The 25,197-nt window shown below is 46.6% G+C and overlaps 7 protein-coding genes across 7 annotated transcripts; 3 read left to right on the top strand and 4 right to left on the bottom strand.

Moving 5' to 3' along the window:
• Positions 1-30: 30 nt before the first annotated feature.
• EDB93DRAFT_897008 (WD40-repeat-containing domain protein) lies at positions 31-1,841 on the bottom strand. Its single transcript, XM_041457864.1, has 6 exons — positions 1,614-1,841; positions 1,493-1,553; positions 1,172-1,441; positions 410-1,122; positions 321-356; positions 31-265 (listed from the first exon to the last, which is right to left on the bottom strand). The coding sequence occupies exons 1-6, from the start codon at positions 1,715-1,717 to the stop codon at positions 109-111; spliced, it is 1,341 nt and encodes a 446-aa protein (XP_041302841.1). The 5' UTR covers positions 1,718-1,841; the 3' UTR covers positions 31-108.
• Positions 1,842-3,909: 2,068 nt separating this feature from the next.
• On the bottom strand, positions 3,910-5,569 carry EDB93DRAFT_1255111 (uncharacterized protein; the record flags this gene model as incomplete). The annotated part of the gene is made up of 4 exons (XM_041453729.1): positions 3,910-4,426; positions 4,477-4,882; positions 4,932-5,135; positions 5,191-5,569. 4 exons carry the CDS (start codon positions 5,567-5,569, stop codon positions 3,910-3,912), a joined length of 1,506 nt encoding a protein of 501 aa, XP_041302840.1.
• An 801-nt stretch (positions 5,570-6,370) lies between these two features.
• EDB93DRAFT_1331612 (uncharacterized protein) lies at positions 6,371-9,471 on the top strand. Its single transcript, XM_041455218.1, has 15 exons — positions 6,371-6,580; positions 6,637-6,772; positions 6,824-6,966; positions 7,022-7,070; positions 7,136-7,205; positions 7,260-7,313; positions 7,375-7,562; positions 7,618-7,709; positions 7,761-7,946; positions 7,998-8,142; positions 8,198-8,211; positions 8,261-8,376; positions 8,429-8,571; positions 8,618-8,740; positions 8,798-9,471. The coding sequence occupies exons 1-15, from the start codon at positions 6,526-6,528 to the stop codon at positions 9,114-9,116; spliced, it is 1,833 nt and encodes a 610-aa protein (XP_041302839.1). The 5' UTR covers positions 6,371-6,525; the 3' UTR covers positions 9,117-9,471.
• A 1,411-nt stretch (positions 9,472-10,882) lies between these two features.
• EDB93DRAFT_896569 (uncharacterized protein) lies at positions 10,883-12,260 on the top strand. Its single transcript, XM_041457863.1, has 7 exons — positions 10,883-11,143; positions 11,199-11,231; positions 11,283-11,455; positions 11,502-11,584; positions 11,642-11,851; positions 11,910-12,045; positions 12,095-12,260. The coding sequence occupies exons 1-7, from the start codon at positions 10,991-10,993 to the stop codon at positions 12,210-12,212; spliced, it is 906 nt and encodes a 301-aa protein (XP_041302838.1). The 5' UTR covers positions 10,883-10,990; the 3' UTR covers positions 12,213-12,260.
• A 3,531-nt stretch (positions 12,261-15,791) lies between these two features.
• Positions 15,792-19,007, top strand: EDB93DRAFT_1212768 (major facilitator superfamily domain-containing protein). The gene is made up of 18 exons (XM_041451056.1): positions 15,792-15,889; positions 15,949-16,129; positions 16,195-16,220; positions 16,273-16,299; positions 16,398-16,496; positions 16,544-16,608; positions 16,662-16,765; positions 16,821-16,942; positions 16,999-17,059; positions 17,118-17,339; positions 17,393-17,399; positions 17,450-17,481; positions 17,534-17,590; positions 17,642-17,658; positions 17,710-17,762; positions 17,813-17,899; positions 17,947-18,148; positions 18,224-19,007. Exons 2-18 carry the CDS (start codon positions 16,086-16,088, stop codon positions 18,574-18,576), a joined length of 1,578 nt encoding a protein of 525 aa, XP_041302837.1. The 5' UTR covers positions 15,792-15,889; positions 15,949-16,085; the 3' UTR covers positions 18,577-19,007.
• EDB93DRAFT_896049 (glycoside hydrolase family 5 protein) lies at positions 18,726-20,599 on the bottom strand. The gene is made up of 11 exons (XM_041457860.1): positions 20,379-20,599; positions 20,254-20,322; positions 19,990-20,204; positions 19,842-19,939; positions 19,768-19,792; positions 19,691-19,715; positions 19,621-19,625; positions 19,546-19,565; positions 19,313-19,483; positions 19,090-19,265; positions 18,726-19,033 (listed from the first exon to the last, which is right to left on the bottom strand). The coding sequence occupies exons 1-11, from the start codon at positions 20,488-20,490 to the stop codon at positions 18,876-18,878; spliced, it is 1,074 nt and encodes a 357-aa protein (XP_041302836.1). The 5' UTR covers positions 20,491-20,599; the 3' UTR covers positions 18,726-18,875.
• A 1,733-nt stretch (positions 20,600-22,332) lies between these two features.
• EDB93DRAFT_896112 (glycoside hydrolase family 5 protein) lies at positions 22,333-24,253 on the bottom strand. Its single transcript, XM_041457861.1, has 10 exons — positions 23,765-24,253; positions 23,643-23,711; positions 23,379-23,593; positions 23,231-23,328; positions 23,155-23,179; positions 23,079-23,103; positions 23,011-23,015; positions 22,935-22,954; positions 22,702-22,872; positions 22,333-22,654 (listed from the first exon to the last, which is right to left on the bottom strand). The coding sequence occupies exons 1-10, from the start codon at positions 23,880-23,882 to the stop codon at positions 22,423-22,425; spliced, it is 978 nt and encodes a 325-aa protein (XP_041302835.1). The 5' UTR covers positions 23,883-24,253; the 3' UTR covers positions 22,333-22,422.
• Between the last annotated feature and the right edge of the window lie 944 nt (positions 24,254-25,197).

Genomic DNA, 25,197 nt, shown 5'->3' with positions numbered 1-25,197 from the left:
GCGGCTCGCCGTGTGACATCACCTGGTTCATTCATGGGAAAGGAAGGGCATCGTGATGTGGAAAATAGCAGAGGAGCATCAATAGCCTGAGCACTACATACAAATGACCTATTCAGTAATCGCGTTCTCGCCCATATTGACATCAGCATCCTGGGTATCTTCCGACTGCTCGACCCCAATGCTCCCGGCAGTCCTCCAAACATTACCAATGGTCGCTTTCCATAGTCGCACACGACCATCATTCCCAGCAGAAGACAGAACGGTTCTGGGAGAATGCGTATCAACTATGCAGCCCACGATATCTGTAGACAAAAACAAACCCAGTGATGTTCCACTCAACACGGCCAACCGCCGATCTGCGCGCATCCAATCAGAAACAAAGCCATAGGGGAGTGCGTATCGCACGTACTTGTGGTGATCGAAATCTGCTACTACAGTTGCAGACCATTTAGGATCGCCCCCTTCTCCTTCGACATCAGGTTCTTCCTCCGCAGGCTTGACTCGCCATATCCTAACATGTCCATCACGACCTCCAGTAGCTATAAGGTGATATGATCGCCCACACGAAGGCGCCCACGCCACCGACGTGATCGCAAATGGTGTTGGAGTGTCTCCGTCGCTCGCAAGTGAAGTTCCTGCCTCAGCAGGCAACCCCGCCGGCGAAGGAGAAGGGTCTAAAGTAAGGAGAGTCGTCGGTCGACGAGAGGGAGATAATTGTATAATCTGTTCAGAGTGAGCAATACCACCAAAACAATTTGGCGTGACAATTACTTTGATAACGCCAGATATCCCACAGCCAGCCGCGATGATCTCCCCCCAATATCTATCTTTACACCATGATATGCACCACCCTCCATCTGCCTCTCGATTCCCCACTCCGGGTCGTCCCTGAGTGGTGGGATTTTGCGATTGTTGCAGGGCTTGAGCGACTAGGGTTGCAGATGCACCCTCAAGAGTTGCACTCGTTTGAGTTGGTGTCGCAAACGCTACAGAGTACGACGACGACAGTGATACAGATGGGAGTGTTGAGACATCGACCTCTTCGGAAAGCTGCCATGTGACTAGCGATGATTGTTCCAAGCACTCGTAGATGCGAATGTGATTATCGGAAGAGACACTTGCCTTGCAGAAGCTCTCATAAACCTCCAAATGAGACGAACGACTGACGTACCAACTTCAACCCAAAATGGTGAGGGGCAAATTCGACTGCGCGGACAGTACCTCTCGCATCAAGCAATACAGCCCTTTCCACCCATCTTGAAGAACCACATGAAGTAGGGTGAGGAGATCCGGTACCAGCACCATTCGTTTGGGAATCAGCTGTCGATGCAAAGCTAGTTTGCTCCCAAATCTTCACCGTACGGTCGAAAGAGGCAGATGCGAGTATAGTCCCAAATTCAGGGTGAGCCCAGCTTAGTTTTGAGACGGTAGCATCGTGAGCCTGGCATTAATTGGTTGATAAGCGCAAACACGCGTCTTCCAATATGCTCGCCTTCCAGTCATCTTCAACGTTCCAATTTCCATTACTCTCGTCTACTTGCCAAACTTTGATTCTTTGACATCAGAGTAAGTCAATTGTAGAAACAGGTGTATGTATCAGGGGAATAACATACCTCTGATCGAGACTGCAGGTAGCCAAACGAAGCCCATAAAAATCATAAGCTACGTCTGTCAAAAGATCATTATGCGCGCTTTGGATGAGACCAGTTTGTATCATGTTTTCCAAGTTTGCTCGGAAAAACAAAGTGGGACAAAGAGTTTTGGATTACGTGCTGAGATAGTAGTAATTTGTATGTGGTCAATATGTGGTTTGTTCTTTCTTGCAAGGGTCAGCTGCAAAGCCTTTAGAATTAAATAACAACAAACAAACGTAAGTTGAATGTCAAGACCAATTGGAGAAAATTTTCTACTAGTGCCACATGCGAGCGATGATGATTTTGTATTAATCATGCCATGCAAGGTTTCAGTGCAAACGTTCATCATGTCTCGAACTTCATACTATCATCGACATTGGTGTCTGTGGTTATAGTAATAGATGCGAGGTAGCAGCAGAGTCACACATTCGATGTCTTATTCCTTTCCAGGATCGACGTCCAACTCCTAGTAAAGAGCACTCAGGCCCACTTAGCGGTGTTTCTCTCCCGGATAACCCACAAATTCTTCCTTGCCAAACGCTGCAGTGAAGTTACTGCTCGTAGAAGGCTGTTACATCCAGATACAACAATTGCCTCGCCAGGTTTATACTATGTCGTTGTATATGACATAGGCCACCACGAGGATTTTGACACCAGCCTCAAGAATAGCAGAGATGACCTCGCCCATACCATGCACCCAGCATGGGTTCAGGGTTATGTCCTTAACCAATTACATCACAACCGTTGACGCTGATACGATCTTAATACGGTGATCTGAATACTGTCGAGGTATTTCAGGGGGCCTGTTATGAACCGAGAAGGAGTCAGCCTAAGCAACATCACTCATCAGGGCGGGAAGAGTCGAAAGAGGACCCAGTTAAACGGTGGCGCACGGAACCAGATGCCACCTGCGACTCATGAGGCTACGAGAAATTTGCCCATGTTCTCATCAATCAAAGTTCAACGCTTCTTGGGGAGGATTTTGTCACAATCCAGTAAGACATGCCGGCCCTCCGAATCTACGTATATGTTGACTGGTACGTCTTCTTTGATACTTGACAATATACAAGCCAATTTACTTATAAAGTATATTGGACAGTCGGACTCATTCGCGGCCGTGCACCAAGCCTGCCACAAGCTATGTGTAATGCACAAGCTCCTGCGGCCCCTTTCCCTCACTACCAACGAGCGTGGTCAACGTTCGAGTTCAGCCAACACACACGGCGCCTACTTCCCTGTTGCCCCTTAGTTTAAACCAGAACCTCCATCTCCCGGGGGACAAATGTACAGATACTGTCGAGCATTATGGGATATCGCCCATTACAGAGGGTGTTTCACATCTTGTACACGCTCTTGTTTGCTCTCCGACGTCTCAAGGATCAACCTTCTGGAAGACCTCGGAAGACTGAGCTCACCTTCATATTTCCGATGTCACTTCTTATCAGCCAAACGGGTAGGGAGGAGCAAAATTCTGTCATCTCCATCGCATCCTGACTATTCATTATGGTTCATAACTCTATCAACGTATTCATCGTTCGTGTCTGTGCGAGGGTCTACCTGTGGAATACTATCTGAAAGCTCTGACGGCTGTCGCAGTAAAGAAAGGAGCGGAAGAGATTTATCGTCAAGGCTACAAGAAAGAGGAACTGGCGACGAAGATCATTGAATTCATCCTCGAGAATTGCTTGTGTGCGTCCCTTGTCTCGTTGTGAATTTGGAAGTTAAAGTTTACCAACGGCCTGCAGCAAAGGACTTGGCAGAGAAGTAGATGATGCTCGAGCCAAGTTTACGATTTCTCGATGCATTCTCCCGTGCTATGCGCTCGTGTAGTGTACGATAGCACGCTAGCTTCAACTTCCGAGCGGCGTAATAGACTGGTGTTTCGTTGTTTCTGATGCTCTTCTCCATGCTATATTCTATACTTGGCACTCCATCTTCGACTACTGAGCGCCCGATATTATGCCGGATTTTAACACACGTTTTTCGGATCTCATCATATCGCGTTCTGTTTGGTGTTGCCCTTATGCTCGACAAATGATCACTGTTTCATTCTTATTTTCAATCGTGAGAATTTGAGAACTGGCTCGGGATGCTTCAATGCTGAAGCGGACGGGCACAACAGCTAACAACATTGTTGGTGCTCGTCGGGACAGCACGCAGCTTCAGTGGGGAGTAAGTCGTGTACATGAAAGTACGGGAGACCGCAGTAAGATACCAGACCGAAAACCAAGATGACAGGAAACGTCGCGAATGTAACGAGCTCCCCAATAAAGAACTATAAGTGCGGCACCAAAGTAACCCATGACACCGCCTTGTAAGCGTCAGGAGGAAGATTGCGTAAAGTGGTGAACATAAGTACCAAGAGAACAGCACGAGCTGTGATGTACAATATGGCAAATGCAGAACAAATCACACCCCAGATGACATGCTTTGCTGAGTCGGGTATGTGCCGTACTGAATTGATTATTTCCCGAACTAAGTAGGCACTCAGACAAAGCCAGGGAGTGCAAGTTATAGCGACGGCACTTATGCGCCATAGCATCTGTTCCTGATACGTGGTGAACGCAAAAAACCAAGCCATACAATGGATGCCACCAAATATGGTCGCCATATGCAATGCGGCTTGCTGAAGAACCATCCTGTCCGAGACATTGAGTTTGATGCTACCATCAAACGTCGGAACTTGGAGCTTTCGAGATGTAGGAATGCCAGCCCAGCCTATCAGTTCTATAATTGGGCGAAGGACTCGAGGCAAGAACCGAAACTGAGCGAATTCGTTTGTGTCACTGACACTAAGGCAGACATAATCAATAGCGGTATAATTGTTGAGACGCATACATACTCAATGTAGTCCTTTAGCTCTGACTCGGTCAACTTCCAGTGCACTGGATGTGGACATTCCACGTTGAGAGGCTTGTACCACCATACAGCGTAAGTGAGGAAATTGAGAACCGCAAAAGCGAGTGTTCCCACTTCGAGCTGGGTGATTTCGAGACGATAGATGGCGCGGGTGATGAGTTGCACAACAAACCAGGCCACCTGAAGGATGACTAATCCTTTCGATATCGCATTGCCTTTGCTCCTGTCGTTGATCTCGTCTGCCGTTAGGGTAGGGGCATCGATACACTTTTGACGTATGAGTTTGCGAATGTGCTCAGGCTGTAGTACACAATAGGGCTTCCCATTCACATAAAGCATGAAACCACCCATCAGCGCAAAGAAGCTGTGCGTCTGAGTCCATGTAAATTCTAAAGATGCACATGAGCTAATGTTAAGGTGAGCGCGAATCGGGCTTACCTTCTGGGTCAGGCTCGAATTGCTCTGACCTAATCCATCTTGCAACCCACCTCACGGGAGCACAGAGGGAATGCCAAAGAGACGCCAGCACAGAAAGAAAACCTGCAACAAACAGGCGATAGAGGCGACCTGTAGCCTTCTGCCAGAGGAAAAAGAATTGAAGGAAGGGATGTCCAGTTCCGAGTGCTTTAACAGGCACCTTTTCTAACGACGTATATAATGAGTTGTGAGATGCTGAGTTTCCAAAAGAACAACTCACCTTCAGACTCTGAATAAACCTTGGGATACCCTGATTTCTTGAAATGTTCAAACTGTTTTGTAACTTCTTGAGCGCTGAACCACTGGCGCATAGCCCATATGACGATCAGTTCCGGAGCGATTAGTGCCAACATCATCGTGCCAAGTTGTCGCCATAAGATATAAGGGTAGCCTCTGCCCTTAGGACTCGGGATATTGGGGTGTATGGCACTATAAACGCATGCAAAAAGAGTGAGAACGGAGCTGGAGACGATGGTCCACATGCTTCTGGTTGTGAATGATGGGGCTTGAAAACTGCCGTCAGTAGTAGTGTTTGTTGTATTTGTTGTAGGTGCAGCTTGGATCACTCCAAGGAGGACGCAGAAAAGTATCAAGCGCATCGTTGGATGTTACTTTGGGGTGTATCACAATATGCATCCTATTCACTATTTGTATTTACTGGCGGGCGTTAGTACGACAAGGGTAGACTGCGGAGAATATGCTGGTCTTATCTCTCGAGCGTTCACGCGCTAAAGTGAGCAGGCGCGGAGCTGTCATCTCCTAACCCTGAAGCCGCATGTCAGCCTCGATGTAGACATGTGGTGTCGCAAGTTAGTAATACTTTCAATAGTAAGGTTCAAAGAAGCGCACGCATGTGACCTGACTTGGTAGAATTTAATCATGGAATGGCGAGTGGCGAGACAGTGGAGCTCGATCATGACTAAAATTGAAACAATCTAAGTGCGGCAAAGTTGTCAGTAGGACTGAAGCGCCAACTTGAAAAAGAAAATTGCGGATATAGCCTGAGGTGACAGATGGAAGCATTCCAAGCTAGGTCAAATCAGAATCCTGTGCGCATCTGAACGAACCAGCATGCAAGTTTCCAATAGAAAGCAGATCTGGACCTGACTAGAGCATTCCAGAGTTCAGACTCCAGACATTTTTTGTTCCTCCCCTCCTCGTACCTTGCCTTCGGCATTCGTCGTCTCTAGATGGACCTTTCGGTTTCCAACACTGAACAGTGACTGACCCGTATCCACCGGCAGAATTTAACCAGCATACAGAATGGCGAGACAGTGGCCCAGGAGGTGCGGCGAAGTCGTCAAAAGGAAGGTGCCGAAATGATGACTAAATTAAAAGATAGAAGCTTTCCAAGGTAGGTTAGTAGCATCAGAACCCAGGCTGTGCCATCTGAACGAACAGTCACTTCAGCGCTTCATGCGGATCTCCTGCAACTTGCATGTATCAAGCAGCCCGGCCGGCGCTGATATATGATGTTCGCATCCTAGAGTTATTACTCGTTTTGCCCCTGCCATCCACTTCCTCCTTACCCTTACTTCCATTAACTTAGAGGAAAATGTCAGAAGATACTCCTACCGTTGTCGCTTCCTCTGATCCTCTCCACATTTCCAGTAAGAATTTCCAGCTTACCATGTAATCCACCCCTTGGACATATTCTTCTTCCTAGGTATTGCCTTCCGCCTTGATGATGCTTCAAAGAAGAAGATCGATTCTGCCGAGTTGAAGCTTGATTCACAGCTACAGAAAATCCACCACAGTTCGGAACAAGACAAAAACCTCAGTGCAAAGTTCGATCCCGCCATGTGAGCCTCATTTATTTTTGTAGAAACTCGTTTCAGAACATCGTAACACAGTACCGTGACCACTGAGCAGGTTTCCTTGTCTGTACACTGTTACCATACTATTATGGGCGTCCTTCCGCGGAAGACCACCACGAACTTTTCATTAAACAGAAAAGATATTTTGGCCCAAACAGTGGATCCCAACGGACAACGAGGTGAATCAATTCGCCTCCAGCTGTATCTCATCAAATTTATAACTTGACACCGTAGAGTATAGCACGTCTAAGCGGAATATGGCAGTCATCATTACTACAACATCGTCAGTATATTAGTCTCTTATTGCGGAAGAAAACTGAACATATCGACCATGATTGTTTATTTCAGACAGCTGCAGTCGACTAGCAGTGATATTCTAAAGATTTGCCCGAGATTCCGGCTACTGGTAATAGGGAATGTCTGTTTCTGTCATTGTCTTCAAGTATAGATGTCTCACGCATCCACTTCGTAGACCGGCGTCGGAAAGTCAACACTGATTCACCAGGCATTCAAAGTAAAAGAAGTAGTTGAGTCAATGAATTAGTTGCACGCGGGGACAGTTGCTGACGTTCACCTGTCTTTTACAGCATGCCGCTGAATACGAGCGTGGTGAAGCGGATATCCATAAGGAATACACTGCGCCAGAAAATGAACGATTTGTCGTCCACGATAGTCTGGGGTTTGAAGCTGGCAGTAGCAAAAATCTTGCGATGGCAAAAGACTTCATTAACAGCCGACGCAGCATGCCACTGAAGGACCAAGTCCACGCGGTCTGGTACGACTTTCTACTGATTTCCGCTATCGCTCTGCCATATTAACACTTCTGGAAGGCTTTGCATCTCGATACCTCTTTCCAATGAAGCGTTGCTCGAGAATGGAGTAGAGGAATTCCTCAAATTGAGGAAGGAAATACTAGGGGATAGTGCGCAACGTTTCCATTTCGTTCTCTCATAACCTCATATTTTAAATCTAGTTCCAATCATCGTTGTCTTTACTAAGTATGATGCTCTTGTCGACAAATTGGAGTACGACGCCAGTAAATCAGACGACTATGATGAAGCCGCGCTCGAATCGCTTAAAGTTAACAAATTGGATGAACTGTGTATCCAGCCGCTTAAGGAAGTAGCCGGGAGTAACATCCTGCACACAACGGTTTCTAGTAATGGGGGGTTTTACTTCTCTTGTTTCCGATGCTGACACACCATTATAGCGGAGGAAGAGCACGAGAGCACCGTAAGACAACTGATCGATCTTACAACCACGAACGTCGAAACATTTGTCGCCTCAGAAGCAGCATTGGTCATGATGATAGCCCAGGGTGCGGATATTGGTCTTAAAGTTAAGGCATCAATTGCGTACGACCACTGTTAATTTGGTAACGCCTTAATTTCACACTTTTATTCTCCACAGTATCGGCAAGAAAAGTTAGTCTTGTCATCGTCTTCGGCGCCTTGTTGACTTCCGAATTTCTAGGATATTGGAGAGGTCTCGTTGCGAGCGTGAACTTCATAGGCTTTACCATGTTGGAATGCTTGTCTGTGATTCACAAGGACATCATTGACGTTTGGAACTTCAATGACCCTTACCGTGTAAGATGCATATTGAATTTTAGTCACTGGGTGCTGACATGTTTCTGCGAAGTACTTGGCCAGTGACCAGTTCAAAGGACTGATACTAAATCATCTAGACAAGGCCGACGACGAACCGACGCCAAAAGATTTAGACAACTTGGAGGACGACGAACTGATGGACAAGGCAGACCTTCCACACACAGCACAGGCTTTGTAAGTCATTGGTTGTCGTACTCCGAGACATTTCAATTTACAGAAGCTTTAGCAGCGAATTCAGCCTCGCGACAATCACAGCGGTTTTGACATTGTTGGCTGGCGTGTTGCCACCAATTGCCGCAGTGGTGGCCTTGGTTGAATGGGCTCGTGATGCCTATAAAGATGCGTAAGTGAATGCATATTGTCTCCATCTGAAACGTAGTTTATGAGGTGACCGATCTAGAAATATTGTCTCGCAGAGAATTATGACGTATATCGTGGATTTAACATGTGTCATGCAGATCTTGTTCCTGCTAGTGCCAACAGGGCCTATTTCTCGTCATGTCATCAAAATTGCCATCAAAGCTTATGAGGGAACTTACAAAAACCAAATCCACTTAGCAATCCAATCTCACTGCGTGTCTGCCATTCGTAGAGGAGAGGATGATGCGCTTGAGAAGATCGTTAAATTGATCGAGGATCATTCTATCAAGGCTGAAGAAGTTCGGGGCCTGAGGGCGCGGATTGGACCCGTGGATTTGAAAGCAGACGAAGAGTGGTAGACGATGCGGCCTGCATACATGACAGTGGTCAATAATTATGATTTCTACAAGCGTACCTTGCTTACTATGTGTATAAGTATATCATGATGTACATGCTTGCGTTTACTTATGTCTGACCCAAGGTTTGAGCTTGAGCAATCACGTGTTCTTAGAGTTCTGCAATAGGCGGTGGCGGGTACATTGGCGGGATTAATTGCCATGGTCGTTCGTAATATTGGGTAGGTTTCAAACTCCACCGGGAGTGTTGTTCGTAAAAACAGAATGGGACAAATACTTTTGAATTGCGCGTGGAGGCAAGAGCGATTATATCATATGGTTGTTCTTCCTTGTGGCAGTGAAGGACTCCCTGACTCGGAAAGGTTGTACAAAGCCTTTAGAATTAAATAATAGCAAACAAACGTTTACAGTTCAGCCGGACCGTCATCATAACCGTGACTGTGACACGGTCTGTAAACTTTCAAGGACCAATCTGCATACGGGCGATTATCGGGCAATGATTTTTTTTATCAATTGTGCAAAATCTCGGCGCAAATTCCACGTCTCGAATATATACTCATACCATGGTGCCCGTGGTTACATGGTAAATGCGAGGTGACACAGCCCACTCGCACATTCGATGTCTTATTCCTCGGGTCCTCTCATTCATGGCGTCCGACTCATCAATATCTAGCTTCGTCCGGTTCATCGACCATGTCGTTGTAGATGATATAGGCCACTGGCACGAGGATTTCGACACTGGAAGAGAGCAGCAGAAATGATCACCCAGCATTCAACGCCATGTCCCGCAATTCTGTCAAAGTTTTTCAAATGGCTCGATCCAAGCCATACAGTCACGCATATATTTCAAAATATCGAGTCTTCGACGCCCACCGTGAGTTGTTATACTTATAGCATTCTTGCCAATGCATGTAATTTTGTACGTTCGAGGTGCAGGGTCATTCATCACTTACCTCACGACCGTCAACAACTATATGATCTCATTATTACTAGGGAGTTTTCTGTGATCCGAGAAGGAGCAGGACTAACTCATCGCAGTAGGCACCAGGGAGTCGAAGGAGGGCGGTGGGTGCACAAAAGCGGCAACTCTGGAGGTTTGTCCGTCCTGCTCGTGATTCAGCATTTGGGGCGGATTTATCATAATCAAGATGGACACCAGCCCACCGAATCTACGTGTATAATGACCGGTACGTTTTCTTTCACACTACAATATATGCGCTAAGTTATAAAGTATGATGGACAGTCGGACTCATCCACAGACGTGTACTAAACCTGCCCCACGCTATCTATGAATACACGAGCTCCCGCGGCCCACTACATCAGCCAACATGCACGGGAGTCATTGCTGTCTCCCCTTCGTTCAGACCCTGTCGAGCATTATGAGATGTCACTCATTCTAGAAGGTGTCTCATATCTTGTACATGCTCTTGTTTGCTCTCGCACACGTCTCAAGGACGAATCTTCCGGAAGACCTCGGAAGATCAAGCTCACCTCCATGTACAGAGATTTCCGATGTCACTGCTTTTCATCCAAACGGGTAGGGAAGAGCGAAATTCTGTCATTTCCGTCGTAGTCTGATCATTCATTATAGTTCATATCTCTATTTTCATTGTTCGGCATCGTTTGTTATGTAATCCTTGTGCTTTTATCGAACGATTGAACAGTGGCAACCTCGTGTCTGTGCGAGGGTATGATTAGTTGTCTGATGCAGGGAGATAGATAAGAGATAGGCGCCGTGTGTGGCTGTTGTGTCATAGGTCATGGAGTCCTTCCTTCGTGTTCTTCGCTATCTCGCCACGACCTTGTTCTGTACCACAGGATAGCCTTCACGACTAATCAAACCATCTCTACTTCAAGAGGCACATCAAGGTCTCCCAATGGCAACTATCGATGCCCAAGACCTCCGAGAAAGAATTGGGCGTTTTCGAGTTCTTACCATGGGGAGAAGAAACGCAGGCAAAACAACCATCCTTCAGAAGGTCTGTAACACCACGGATGAGCCAGAAATTTACGATATCAAAGGAAAAAAGGTGCGGGTGATCATTTGTGTTATGTACTCGTCGATCGTTGATCAAATATGTGTAGCTCGATGCTGATATCGTGAAATCCTCGATCAAGGTAGTGCATCATTTGCCCTGTGGGAATACATCCGCTGATGTATATGCTCAGCGTGGAAATCACGATATCACGAACCAAATGGTCTTCAAAAGCAATCCCAATTTCGTCTTTCATGACTCGTGTGGTTTCGAAGCGGGCTCTGAAAAGGAATTCGAGGTCATGATGAAATTTGTCTCAGAACGCACACACGCAAAGAAATTAGAGGAACGAATTCATGCTATATGGTAAGTAACACCCTTCTGACGTTTTGCGCTTGTTGATTGCAATCAGGTATTGTATCCCGATGAGCGACCGGAATCGATTATTCCAACAGTCAGAGGAGAAGTTCTTCTTGCAGTGCGACACTGGGCGCGGTGAGCCTACAGCTTCGTTGACACTTGCCGTGCTCAGACTAAATGATCGATCTTCAGTTCCCGTGGTTGCAGTGTTCACCAAGTTCGACGCTCTGTATCCAGTTGCATATGGAGAAATCAAGAAGCAACTTAAAGGCTTATCGGTAGAAGAACGCTCAAGGAAGATTGCACAGCGCGCCGAAGAACTGTTCACGAACACGGGCGTTTTGAATAAGTTATGCAAGCCTGAAAACCGTGCGCGTCCTAAGTCGCATGTACGGCTGGAGAGTAAGTGATTCAGGTTGACTGTGTCATGTCAAAGTTGATATATTAGCAACCATCCTAGACATGAACGAACCAAATACAAATTGCAACACTCTACTGGAAAGCACCACTCTCGCACTGGATGACGAAGAATTGCGCTTGTGTTTGTTGTCGACACAACAATCAAATCTGGAGCTTTGTATCAAGTGTGCCATCACGTGAGTCGCAGATTTGCAAGTCACATATGTTTATTCCAACATCATCTAGAACACTTGTTGATCGCGCACATCAGCCATTCGGGTCGCTTCGAATCGATTATGAAGTTTATCAGTATGACATTGCTAGGTGGTTTGCACATATCAAAGTAAGACGAAGATTGATCTAATCTGACAATGTCCTGGTACTGGTGCTCACGATGGTAAATATGAAGTGCTGAAACTATAAACACTCTGATATATTTCCCTTGATTATAGTTGTCTTCCTATAACAGCTGGTAAGATTGTGGTTTACGAAGCTCGAACAGCACGGACGATGCTGATGCCTTGCGGATGCTCGCCTGTTTGACAGTGGGTAAGTGCCTTGATGCTTTCTACTGCTCGACTCATGCTCACGATCCCTATGCCTTGCTGCTGCTCGCCTGTTGACAGCGGGTAAATATACTAGTGGTTTCCAGTCCTCCACCTATGCTGATGATCCCCATGCCTCGTTGCTGCCCGCCTATTCACAGTGGGTAAGTGCATTGATGATCTTCAGTCCCGACCCATGCTCACGATCCCTATGCCTCGCTGCTGTCCGCCTGTTGACAGTATGTAAGTGCCTTGATGATTTTTAGTCGTCAACCCTTGTTCATCATTCCGTCGCTGCTGCTCGGCTGTTGACAGACGGTAAGTGCCTTGATAGTTTATAGCCATCGGCTCATTCTCATCATTCCCACGCTTCGCTGCTCCTCGCACTGTTGACAGGAGGTAAGTGCCTTGATGGTTTCTAGTCCTCGACCCATGCTCATGATTCTTATGCCTCACTGCTGCTCACCCGTTGATAGTGGGTAAGTGTCTTAATAGTTTCTAGTCCTTAACTACCCTTACTCATCATCTCCATGCCTCGTTGCTCCTTGTCTGTTTACAGCGGGTGAATACCTTATAGCTTCTATTCCTCGACCCATGCTCATCATCCCTATGCCTCCCTGCTACTCACCTGTTGACAGCGAGTAAGTGCCTTGATGGTTTCTAGTTCTCGACCAATGCTGATGATCCCCATACCTCCCTGTTGCTCGCCTATTGACAGCATGTAAGTACCTTGATGGTTTCTAGTCCTCAACCCATGCTGACGATCCCCATGCCTCCCTGCTACTCACCTGTTGACAGTCAGTAAGTGCCTTGACGGTTTCTAGTCTGACCCATGCTCATTATCCCCATGCCTCGCTGCTGTCCGCCTGTTGACAGTGTGTAAGTGCCTCGATGGTTTCTAGTCCTCGACTCATGCTCATCATTCCCATGCCTCGCTGCTCCTCGCCTGTTGACAGGACTGTATGTGCCTCGGTGTTTTCTAGTCTTCGACCCATGCTCATCATCCCCATGCCTCGCTGCTGGTCGCCTGTTGACAGCGTGTAAGTTCCTTGATGGTTTCTAGTCCTTGACCTATGCTTATGATCCTCATGGCTCGTCACTCCCTACCTGTTGACAGTATGTAAGTGCCTCGATGAGTCCTCGCCGCATGCCCATAATCCTCATGCCTCGCTGCTGCTCGCCTGTCGACAGAAAGTAAGTGCTTTGATGGTTTCTAATCTCTGACCCATGCTCATAATCCCCATGTCTTGCTGCTGCTCGCCTGTTGACAGTCGGTAAGTGCCTTGATGGATTCTGGTCCTCAACTCGTGCTCATGATCCCCGCGCCTTGCTGCTGCTCCCCCACTCACAGCACGTAAGTGGTTATGATGGCTTCCAGTCCTTGACCCATGCTGATGATCCCCATGCCTCGCTGCTGCTCACCTGTTGACAGGACGTAAGTGCCTTTATTGTATCTCATCCTTGACTCATCTCCGTGATCCTGATGCCTTACTGGTGCTCACCTGCTGATAGCAAGTACGTGCTTTTGATGGTTTCTCGTCCTCAACCCACCCATGCTAACGGTCGTTGCTGCTCACTTGTTGACAGAAAGTACGTACCTTTGATAATTTATCATCGTCAACTCATACCGACCATCTTTGCTGCTCATCTGTTGACAGGAGGTAAGTCCCTTCATGTTTTTCTGTTTGCAACCCATGTCGACTGGTCTTGCGTTTTTTTGGCAGGTGGTGGGTGTCTTGATCGTATCTTGTATTGAAATGATACTGAACAGTATAATGGTGTTCACTCATTTTGGTATAGCCTGATGTAAGCATTTTCTATTCTATCAGATGGAGTCGAATCACCATGACTCATATAATGCGTAGTTCGTTGAGTATCTCCCTCGATAGCTTATTTCCCATGTTCATTCATCTTGCATATTTTCTTGCCCTGTGCAGAACGTGAGTCCCCTCATAACTGGAAGCATTAAATGTGGAAACCATTTTGACTGGTTCCTTCATTTTATAGAATGTGAGTATGTTTCAGTCGCTAAGGATTTTAACCGCATAATCCCTTGTGTTCATCACGTGTTCGCAGAATGTGTGTGAATCATCTCCGATATGATAATATTCCACTGATAAACACTCTTATTTAGCTCGTACGTCCATGAATATCATATCTTCACCAATACATAGCGACACTCATCTGGTTTCAACCCCTGACAGTTTGTGAGTTACCTAAGCATTGATACGGCACTTATTCACAACCGTCATGTCAACTAAATAGAATGTGGGTCTTTGTTATTAGTCGAATGTCAATTTATATGATTCTGACATCCCTCTCGCAGGAGGCAAGCAATTTTATCTGTGGAGTTGATTCCGATCCTCACATTTTCAACCTATGCTAGGCCGAAATCGAGCGAGATGCTATTATTCACGTCCTTCAGCCTTTGGTAGGTTGATTTCCCCTCGCACTGATTCTCCGCACTGTAAGAGTGTGCAACAGGTTGCGAAGGGATCACTGCACACATCTGCTATGAACAGAATCATCCAGACTGGCCTTGGTCAGTTTCTCACCGCATGACCAGTTGCAGTCTTGATGACAGGAAGTAGCTACTATTGTCGTCCTCGAATACTCCGCCTTTCTCCCGAATAGCTCGAAGAAGTTGGAGGATGTCGAGTCTGCCGTGGCCTACTACCTGAAATCTCCGACGGTTATTGCAGTAGAGAAAGAAGCGAAAGAGATTTCTCATCGAGGCTACGACAAAGAGGAACTGAGGAAGAAGATTTTGGAGTTCATTCTTGAAAATCGCTTGTGTAAGTCCCTCGCCTGGTTTTGAACCTGGAGGTCGAAGCTTACCGACAGCCTACAGCGAAGGACTTGACAGCAAAGTAGATGATGCTCGAGCCAAGTTTCCTGTTTTTCGATGCATTTCTCCCATGCTATACGCTTGTATTGCATACGATACCCAGCTTCAGCTCCCGAGCGGTGCAGACTGATGTTTCCTTGTTTTCCGATGCTCTTCCTCATGCTATGTACCATACTCGGTAGCATTCAGACTAAAGTACAAGACACATACAAACTAATAATACCATCCTGAAGGATACAACATAGTTGTCGACAATATCCAGTGGAGTCTGGGTTCACATTCGGTAGATAAGCAACCAGGCCGCAGCTTACCATCGTGACAGGCCAACTGTCAACATACTGGCGCCCATATGTCAAGTTGCACAGGCGCTACTTAATATATCACAATGCAATGAGCTGCAACAAGTCTGATATCAGTTGAGACTGTTGAGTTGACTTGTACTTGCTCCTGGCACCCCCCGTGCCGATTTTTTGTACCGTTTTGATGCCAGGGCACGTGCCAGTGCGCAACCGAGTTTGTGTGACGCGTGACAGTTGCCTCCATACATGATGTACATACTACAGTCAGGTTCATGCTTCGTTAATCTCAGTTCTATTCCCAGACTCGGAGCCTGACCGAGACTCCTTACCTATCATTAATTCTATCCCTGTTCGTACCTCTGATTTCCAGACAAGGTTCGAAGTAAACGAATAAGATCCGAATAACAGGCTACCATGAGCTCGTGGTACACGCCGTGACCTCGTTCCACTAAGCGGTGATTATAAGGATCTGTATTAGGCGCCAGAAGAGCACAAACTTGCCTTGACTGTGACCATCGACGTCCTCTACCACTGCAGCAACACCCATGGCTAAGAAGGTCACCCTAAGTAGTGTTTCTCTCATCTTTGCGTTTGTTATCTTGCGTTCGGTTTTCTTCTTCGAACTAATCGCAATGCTCGAATCCTCTATCACAGGTGTGGAACAGCTCTCTTTTCTGATGGCAAGCAAATACAACATCTCCGTTCAAACATGTATTTGATAATTGTTCTCAGGTTATGCCAACAATGTCATTGGTTCTGGTGGGTGATGCATTAACTTAATGAGCTTTCTTTGACCCAAATTCGATTGTTTTGCAGTGAATACCCGTGAGCGTTGTTTTTCACGAAATTTACTCAAGGTTCAATGACAATTACAGTTCTAAAACGCATATACGGTACTGGTTCTGGCGGCATCACTACGAACTACAGCACCACACTCTCTAGTGTCGCCTTCGCAGGTACGTACCTGAGTCACCTTTGTTGATGAGCAATTAAATCGTCCCAGGCATCGTGGTGGGTATGTTTACCTTTGGCTACCTCTCCGACAAAGCTGGGCGCAAATTCGGTATGGTAAGTAGATATCAATTCGATCGATCAACCCACAAGTCATGCTTTTGGAACAGATGTCCGCAACTGGGATCATTGCAGTATTTTCTGGTCTCTCATCTGCGTCGTCTGGTGTTAACCACAACCTTAATGGTATGCTCGCTATGCTTATCGCATGTCGGTAAGTACACGTGCCGGTCCAAGATCATCTCTGCCGCTCATCATCTCTTACACAGCTTTTTTCTTGGGATTGGCGTTGGCGCTGAATACCCTTGTGGTTCTGTGTCCGCATCTGAACAATCGGAGGAAGAGGGCATTGCTAAGAACTCGCAACACCAATGGCTCGTGCTTGCGACGAGTGAGCTGATGTGACGAAACGTCTTTATCACCATTATTCTAAAACGCGCTGCCCAGCCACTATGATCGATTTTGGTTTCGTTATTGGAGCGTGCGTACCATTGGTACTTTACTGGATGTCCGTGCTGCCATTCACTTCCACATCTTGTAATTCATGTCCAACTGTTGCTTGTCAGATTCGGGGACAACCACCTTCGTGCTGTCTGGCGTCTCTCGGTTGGGCTTGGTGTAGTTCCTGCTGCTGGTGTCTTCTTTTGGCGGCTACACATGGAGGAACCTAATCGCTATAAGCGCGATTCAATGAAGCATGTCCGTATCCCATACGGACTAGTCATTAAAAGATACTGGCGTGGCCTGCTTGGCATCTCGCTGGTATGGTTCATCTATGACTTCGTCACGTATGTCGACAACCGCTTCCATGCACTCTGACTAGTCGCTCACATACCTCCAGATACCCAGTATATTGTCAGGCACTTACGGGATACATTATCACTGATTTTTCCTATAGTTCGGACTTTATTCATCCACAATCACCGACACGTATTGATTTCTTTTGTTTCTTGATGTGAGTAGAACTTGACCGTCTTGGCAGCATTACTGGCGGCAGTTCATCCCTCGCCGTCGTCCTTGGTTGGTCCGCTGTGATCAAGTAGGCTTTCACCCGTTCGTGGATCATGCTCCTGTTAACGTAGTTTCACAGCCTGTTCTACATGCCAGGTTAGTCTATTAGACCATGACGAAATTTCAGAGCTCACATTCTGTCTGCAGGCACCATTATAGGTGCCTTCGTTGTTGATCGTATGGGTCCAAAGGTCACCATGGTGAATGGTAATAAGCAGATGTGGAGTGCTTTTTTTTAATCCCATTTTAGATCACTGGCCTTCTCGTCCAAGCAGTCATTGGATTTATCATGAGTGGTTTTTATACCCAGCTGTCACAACACGTTGCCGCTTTTGCTGTAGGTATTTCTCACACAAGGGTCGTTGATGCTGAGTGGTTCATTAGGTGGTGTACGGCATCTTCCTAAGCTTCGGCGAGTTTGGTGCGTGGGGTTGCGCAATCCCTCCGTCTTTTAAACTCTTTTTGCCTAGGTCCCGGAAACTGCGTTGGTGTAGTGGCTGCAAAGTCTGGACCTACTGCTGTGCGTGGCCAGTATTACGGTGTTGCAGCTGCTGCTGGAAAAATCGGCGCATTTGTTGGAACTTGGTGTACGTGTCATATAGTCCTTGTATGGCGGGTGAACTGAGTTGATTCTTTGTCTGTCTAGTGTTTCCGGTCATGATCACAGATTTTGGTGGCTCAGGCTCAACTAAAGGGAACACTGGCCCCTTCTGGGTTGCCAGCGGTCTTGGCATCCTAAGCGCAATCATTGTATACTTTCTTGTGACACCCTTGGACCACGATGGGATGAGGGAAGAGGACGCCAAGGTGCGCAGCTATCCCTCCCGTTACCCACGGCATTTACATACCTTACAACGTAGTTCCGTGAATACCTCGAAGCGCATGGTTTTGACGTCTCACTTATGGGTCTTCGCAAAGCTGAAACCATGCAATATATGGAAGGCAAAGGGACAGGTTCAGCGGTCAAGGTTACTGACTCAGCGACCAAAGTTTAGCTGTGCTGCAAACATATAATTCTGAATGTGTTGAGACGCGGTTGCACTCAGGCTGCGTCAGTGGCATGATCCATTCCGATTTCCTACCTAGTACTGTGATTTTTGTACATGTATGCTATATGGGCTTGTACGAAAAAAAAAATGGAGCCGGGATAAGCCCTCCTTGAAGGAAAAGTGCCAGTAGTCATGAATCAACGAAACTCGTAACTTCGCACTAGCATAGGGATAGTAAACGAGATGACGTCCCAGACGTTCCTAAAACCCAGTCATTATTATGGAAATTTGAAGTGTGTCTGGGTAAAATACTCCGTGCCAATCTCATACCACGGTTGCAACGAACTTATTAGTTTTGGGCGACATGGACTTCAAGACCAAGAGCGTGTCGTTCCAGTGATTGCCGCTGTAGGAAGGCACCTGAGAAAGCACATAGTTTGTGGCGAAGGAGCCAGCCGCCCACCCAATGTAACCGAGGATAGCTACAGATGACACACGTCGATTTGTATCAGGGCACAATAACGTATGAAAAACGTACCATCAGAATGAGCAGCCTGGTAACTAATTTGTTGCGATATGTAGCCGACACAAGAGTTTACGTTCCCACCACCAGTCTCCGAGTTGAGGGCCTGTCGACCGTTTGCATGGAGCCAGGTGGTCAGAGGGGACCATGTGTCGTCAATGCCGTTGGTCACGCACTCAGCGTTGCTGCCACTAAGTGATATCAGCGGATGTATAGGCAAGGGAACTATTGTACTAACGAGCCATCATTGTCGAGGTACTTGTGGACGTCCATAACAAGGTTAGTGTATGTGCCGTCAGGGTTATGCACCGTGCTAAGGGCTTCAGCGGAACCACTGGAAACAAAAGTCTTCGCAGAAGCCCAGTCTGTTCCGGGGAGGAGAATGATCTGAGTTGTAGCGCCAGCTTCCCTGAAGACCGAATACATGATTTTTAATTGACACACCCTGCAGAAATAGTAGAACATACTGACCGAATGGCTGTAACTGCACTCTAGTTCCCCAGAAACATCAGTATCATCTGAAGCTTGTGGACAAGAACCACATACCTGGACTGTAATCGTGAAAGCGGATTGTGTCAGAGGTGAAAACAGAAAACATCCATCAAGAAATTCATACCGGACTCTGCCCAAGCGGCGAGATTCTAGATTCAGCGATCTCAGCATGACCCCTTAAGGATTTTTTGAGACACTAACCGGGATATCATGAGGTTCGTTCATACTGATTATCAATAAGTCAGCAATCTCGACCTGCAACGGCCATCACATACATCCCAAAGATGACTCTCGTCTCGTCCTTCCAGTGCGAGGCAATGTTAGACCAGAGCTCCGCAAATATTTCGTTGCTTGGACCGCCTTGACCAATAACCTATCATCGGATTGAGTATCGTTGGCAGTGTCAGAAGCACGGTTGCTAACCTGCCCATTGTACCTAGCGTAATTGTGTATATCAATCTCACAGTAAGCGCCAGTGCTCAGACAGTCGGACACCAGCATGTTATATTTGGAAAACTGAGTCTCATCCAAGACGCCAGTCATCTGGTCATTAGTGAGGTATTGCCAGCCAACAGGAAGACGGAACACATTGTAGCCGTCATTGACAAAATGTTGCATTTGGCCCAAGCCATCAATACCTAAATAGTATGTTAGAGTTGTGAGAGAGTTCTCCAAAATAGATTATACCGGATAATTGGTAAATAGGGGGAACAGCGTTGGAAGCCACGCAAGTGCCATCTGTGCCACAGCCAAAGTCTATGGAACAGGACTCTGGTCATGACTAATAATTGTAGTAGTACTATAGCACCCACCAAAACCTGCAATATTGACACCGGCGAACTGGAGCGGTGTAGACTTGGATGTCTGGGCGTTGATGAGGATCGTTGTGGCAGCGACAAAAAAATAAAAAGACTTGATGGCCATTTTACGTGAAAAGAATAGGGAATCTGCTGAGGTTTCATCTGATAGTATGGCTGTCCTTATGTATGGGTCAAAGCTTCAGGTGTGTAGAAAGCTTTACCAGTGCTAGGAACAAACACACATGATGTACTCTCAACCGTGACCGAAGTTCGTGCGAGTTCTGCATGAAACTATGCCACTGAGCTGACCCTGTGGTGACGGGATCTGATCACGAAGATACTGAGTTGATCCCATGAGGCCCTATGGTGACGAGAAGAGTCAAATATACTGACCCCATGGTAATGAGATCACAGCGTATCAAGAGAGATAGTATTTGCCAGCAGTCCCCAAGACTGCTTGAATGGAAGATAAGTAGAACAGCGCAATCACGTCGGAATATCATGCAAGTCTATAGGTTTATGCTTTGCGTCATAGTGGACAGTAAGCTTGAGCACGGTCAATGACCATATTATGCGCTGACTAAGATTCTAGGGTCGAACATCATTAACCTCGTGGTTGTCTTTTGATTCGGTCGGCCATTATAGTACTAGTCCCATGGAGTTTTGCTTCTGACTCCACATGGGGGCTCGTTGTAAATTCCCCCGGTACTGCGCACGGACCCTTGACATCGTAATGCCGCATGAACTTTTGGTGGGTTCCACTAGTACTATCTATTGCATAATAATGCTACCATTCGCCAGCAACAACTTTACTGCGCATATCGAGCTCGCTGTGCCCGACGACGAGCAGCCCGTTCTCACTTCGACCATTTAACAGCCCGCTTTTTCCCTTCAAAATCAGTAGATTGCAGCATAGAGGTGAGAACATACATTTTTAGTAATGAGTAACTCGTTGGGGGAAGGTCTAAACACTAGACCATACACTAATCTACTTGCTAGTCTTCGTCATGAGCAGTAGACTGCTCCTGTTCACTATCTTCAATGGTCTCACGGCCCTTAGGTTACCTTTCTGAGCACGCCTCCGCTGCCTGGACCTTGTTTGGTTGTCTTCCCTAGCCGTGTTCTTGCGCTTTCGTGACGGACCTGCCAGTGCATATGAATGCTTTTTACGAAGTTTGCCAATGACTTCGCCTGCTACCTGCTGCCTTTACACATCTGCATTGAAGTTGTCAAGCTCTGACCTTGTCAGGGTTTTCCACGCACAGGTGCCTACTTTTCACGCATCGCGAAGGACTCGCACGTCGAAGACGGTGTGGATGCTCCAAGGAGATGTGAATAGGATGATTGTCGGCCAGTCGTCCATGAGGATGCCGTGCGAAACAACAGGTTTATAACAATGATGGTCTTGTTCGTCATGCGTTCTATCAATAAAAGTGAGCGGCGGAAGAGCCAAAGTTAATGATGATATCTCTATTTAATCATGCAAGAATCAGTCTCGCAGCTTGCTTTTGCATGTTTTTGACACTATCTCACCTGATAATGGAAGAAAAAAACGCCAAGTGCAACAGGCGGATGGAGGTCAGACATGGTCGCCCCAGGTATCTGGCCCTTGATGCTTTGTGTCCAACATCCAGTCGTTCGAGTGTTCCATGCCTGCAGTCGATGTGTTACATTGATCACATTGAGAATATGTGACTTGGTTGATGATGCATATCACAGACGCAGGATGCGAAGAGAATACTGGAAGCTGAATGTCGAACGTTGAACAATGAGCATATGGAACTATTAATTAATCACTTCACACTGACATGGGGATAGTAAACGGGATGACGTTCCAGACGTTCTCAAGCCCGGTCATTATTACAGAAAGTGTCTAGGTTAAATGCTCTACTTCGATGTCATGCTACAGTTGCAACAAGCTTATTAGTTTTGGGCGACATGGCCTTCAAGACCAAGAGCGTGTCGTTCCAATGATTGCCGCTGTAGGAAGGCACCTGAGAAAGCACATAATTTGTGGCGAAGGAGCCAGCCGCCCACCCAATGTAACCCAGGATAACTACAGATGACACATGTCGATTTGTATCAGGGCACAATAACGTATGAAAAACGTACCATCAGATTGAGCGGCCTGATATCTAATCTGTTGTGACATGTAGCTGACACAAGAGTTTACGTTCCCACCACCAGTCTCCGTATTAAGAGCATGGCGACCATTTGCACGGAGCCAGGTGGTCAGAGGGGCCCATGCATCCTCAATGTCGTTGGTCACGCATTCAGCGTTGGTGCCACTGAGTAATATTAGCATAGGCATAGGCAAGGCAAAGATTGTACTGACGAGCCGTCGGAGTCGAGGTACTCGTGGACGTCCATAACAAGGTTAGTGTATGTGCCATCAGGGTTATGCACCCTGCTAAGGGCTTTAGCGGAACCACTGGAAACAAAAGTCTTCGCAGAAGCCCAGTCTGTTCCGGGAAGGAGAATTATCTGAGTTTTAGCGCCAGCTTCCCTGAAGACCGAATACATGATTTTTAATTGAGACACCCTGCAGAAATAGTCAAACATACTGACCGAATGGCTGTAACTGCACTCTAGTTCCCCAGAAACATCAGTATCATCCGAAGCCTGTGGACAAGAACCCACATACCTGAACTGTGATGGTGAAACCATATTGTCAGAGGTGAAAACAGAAAAATCCATCGAGAGATATCATACCTGACGCAGCCCAAGCGGTGATGTTCTGGTTCAGCAATCTCAGTATGAACCCTTTAAAAAATTTCGAGATACTCGCCGGGATATCATGAGGTTCGTTCATACTAGTTATCAGTAAGTTTCATCAATTTCTAGTTGCAGCGGCCATCACATACACCCCAAAGATGACTCTCGTCTCGTTCTTCCAGTGCGAGGCAATGTTAGACCAGAGCTCAGCAAATATTTTGTTGCTTGGACCCCCTTGACCGATGATCTATTGTCGGATTAAGCACGGTTTGGAATGACAGAAGCACGGTCACTAACCTGTCCATTGTACCTGGCGTAATTGTGGATATCGATCTCACAGTAAGCGCCAGTGCTCAGGCAGTCGGACACCAGCATGTTATATTTCGCAAACTGGGTCTTATCCAAGACACCGGTCATCTTGTCATTGGTGAGGTACTGCCAGCCAACAGGGAGACGGAACACATTGTAGCCGTCCTTGACAAAGTGCTGCATTTGGCCCAAGCCATCAATACCTAGGGGGTATGTTAGAGTTGTGAGAGAGTTCTCCGAGGTAAATCAAACCGGATAGTTGGTGAATGGGGGGAACAGCGCCTGAAGCAACGCAAGTGCCATCTGTGCCACAACCGAAGTCTGTGAAACAAAAATATAGACATGACAAGTAACGGTGATAGTATAGCACTCACCAAAGCCTGCAATATTGACACCTGCGAACCGGAGCGGCGCAGACGTCTTGGCATGAACGAGGACTGTTGTGGTGCTAACAACAGCAGCGACAAAGGAATACAAAAACTTGATGGCCATTTGACGCGAAAGAAACAGGGGATCCGCTGAGTGTCCATCCGATACAATGGCTGTCTTTTATAGCTGAGTTAAAACGTTCATTATGGTGTAGAATGCTTCGCCAGGAACAGATATGCATGATGCGTTTTCAGTCAGGACCAAAATTTGCGCAAGTTCTACATGACATGACCCTATGATGATCAGGATTCAGAAGAGTTATCCCTAAATCATGAAAATATGCTGACCCCATGGTAATGAGAAGACTCATCTCTGAATAATGATGACAATCACGACGCAAGAGCGAGAACAAATATTTGCCAGCGGTCCCTAAGACTACCGCGACAAAAGGGAGGCAGATCAATGCAACCACGTGAATTATGCTTGCCATCATAGAGTGGACATTTACTTATGATTTAAACGCTGGGGCAGTGGACTCTGGCCAATGATGAACAGATGAGCTAGCTTCGGGTGGTGAATCCTAACTGGATAGCCTCTGCACGTGCAAGTGGTATTTCCTTGATATGGCCCACGGTACTTACCATATAGTTAGATTGACAAATTCTATGTTTTGGTGGTAGTGGTGCCTGGTGGTAGTTCAGATCCCAGGTAAAGATTACTGCCGAACGACCGTCGACAACGCAAGTAAACGTTGGCGATATTATACTTTCGGTGAATGGTCGCTCCACTATATGCAGTAGTGATATAACAAATCGATCATCCAGGACCACGACAGCACCGCTTGTTTGTCGATATTGCTGTATTGATTAAGATGTATATTGCTCTCTGGTCGAAACGAGGTCGCTAGTGCCATCATGGACGCTCCCATGGAGAGACAAAAACTGAGCGAGGAATATCATATGTATCTTGCAGAGGTGCAACTCGGGAGTTGAAGTTCGCGAGTGAGCCGAAGTGTTGAGGCTGCCGCGTTTGCAGGGGCAAAGTTTGATACTTATGTAAGCAATTAAAATAACCGAAGTTGCCCTAATGTGGGGTCTGAGTCACGTTCTCAACGAGATTATCATGAAACATCCAAAGAACATTTTAACTACCCCATCGTTCAGCTGTTCGTCCGACAGCGGCCTTGCAGTACTCGTATATATAAGGTACTTAATTTGATTACATTAAAAAGTTTGTGGATTGATGATTCGCATCATAGACGTCGACGCAGGATGTAGATTTAGTAAAAAAATGATCACGGAGTTAATTATCATAAGAATCATGAATCAATTACTTTACGCTGGCATGGGGATAGTAAACGGGATGAACCAGGACATTATTACAGGAAGTGTATCTAGGTAAAATGTCCTACATTAATTTCATACAACGGATGCAACGA

This window comes from Suillus bovinus (assembly GCF_016758785.1).
Source record: "Suillus bovinus strain UH-Sbo-P2 chromosome Unknown EDB93scaffold_86, whole genome shotgun sequence".
NCBI lineage: Eukaryota > Fungi > Basidiomycota > Agaricomycetes > Boletales > Suillaceae > Suillus > Suillus bovinus.
The sequence above is the reverse complement of the archived record's forward strand: the minus strand, read 5'-3'. Positions and strand labels throughout refer to the sequence as shown.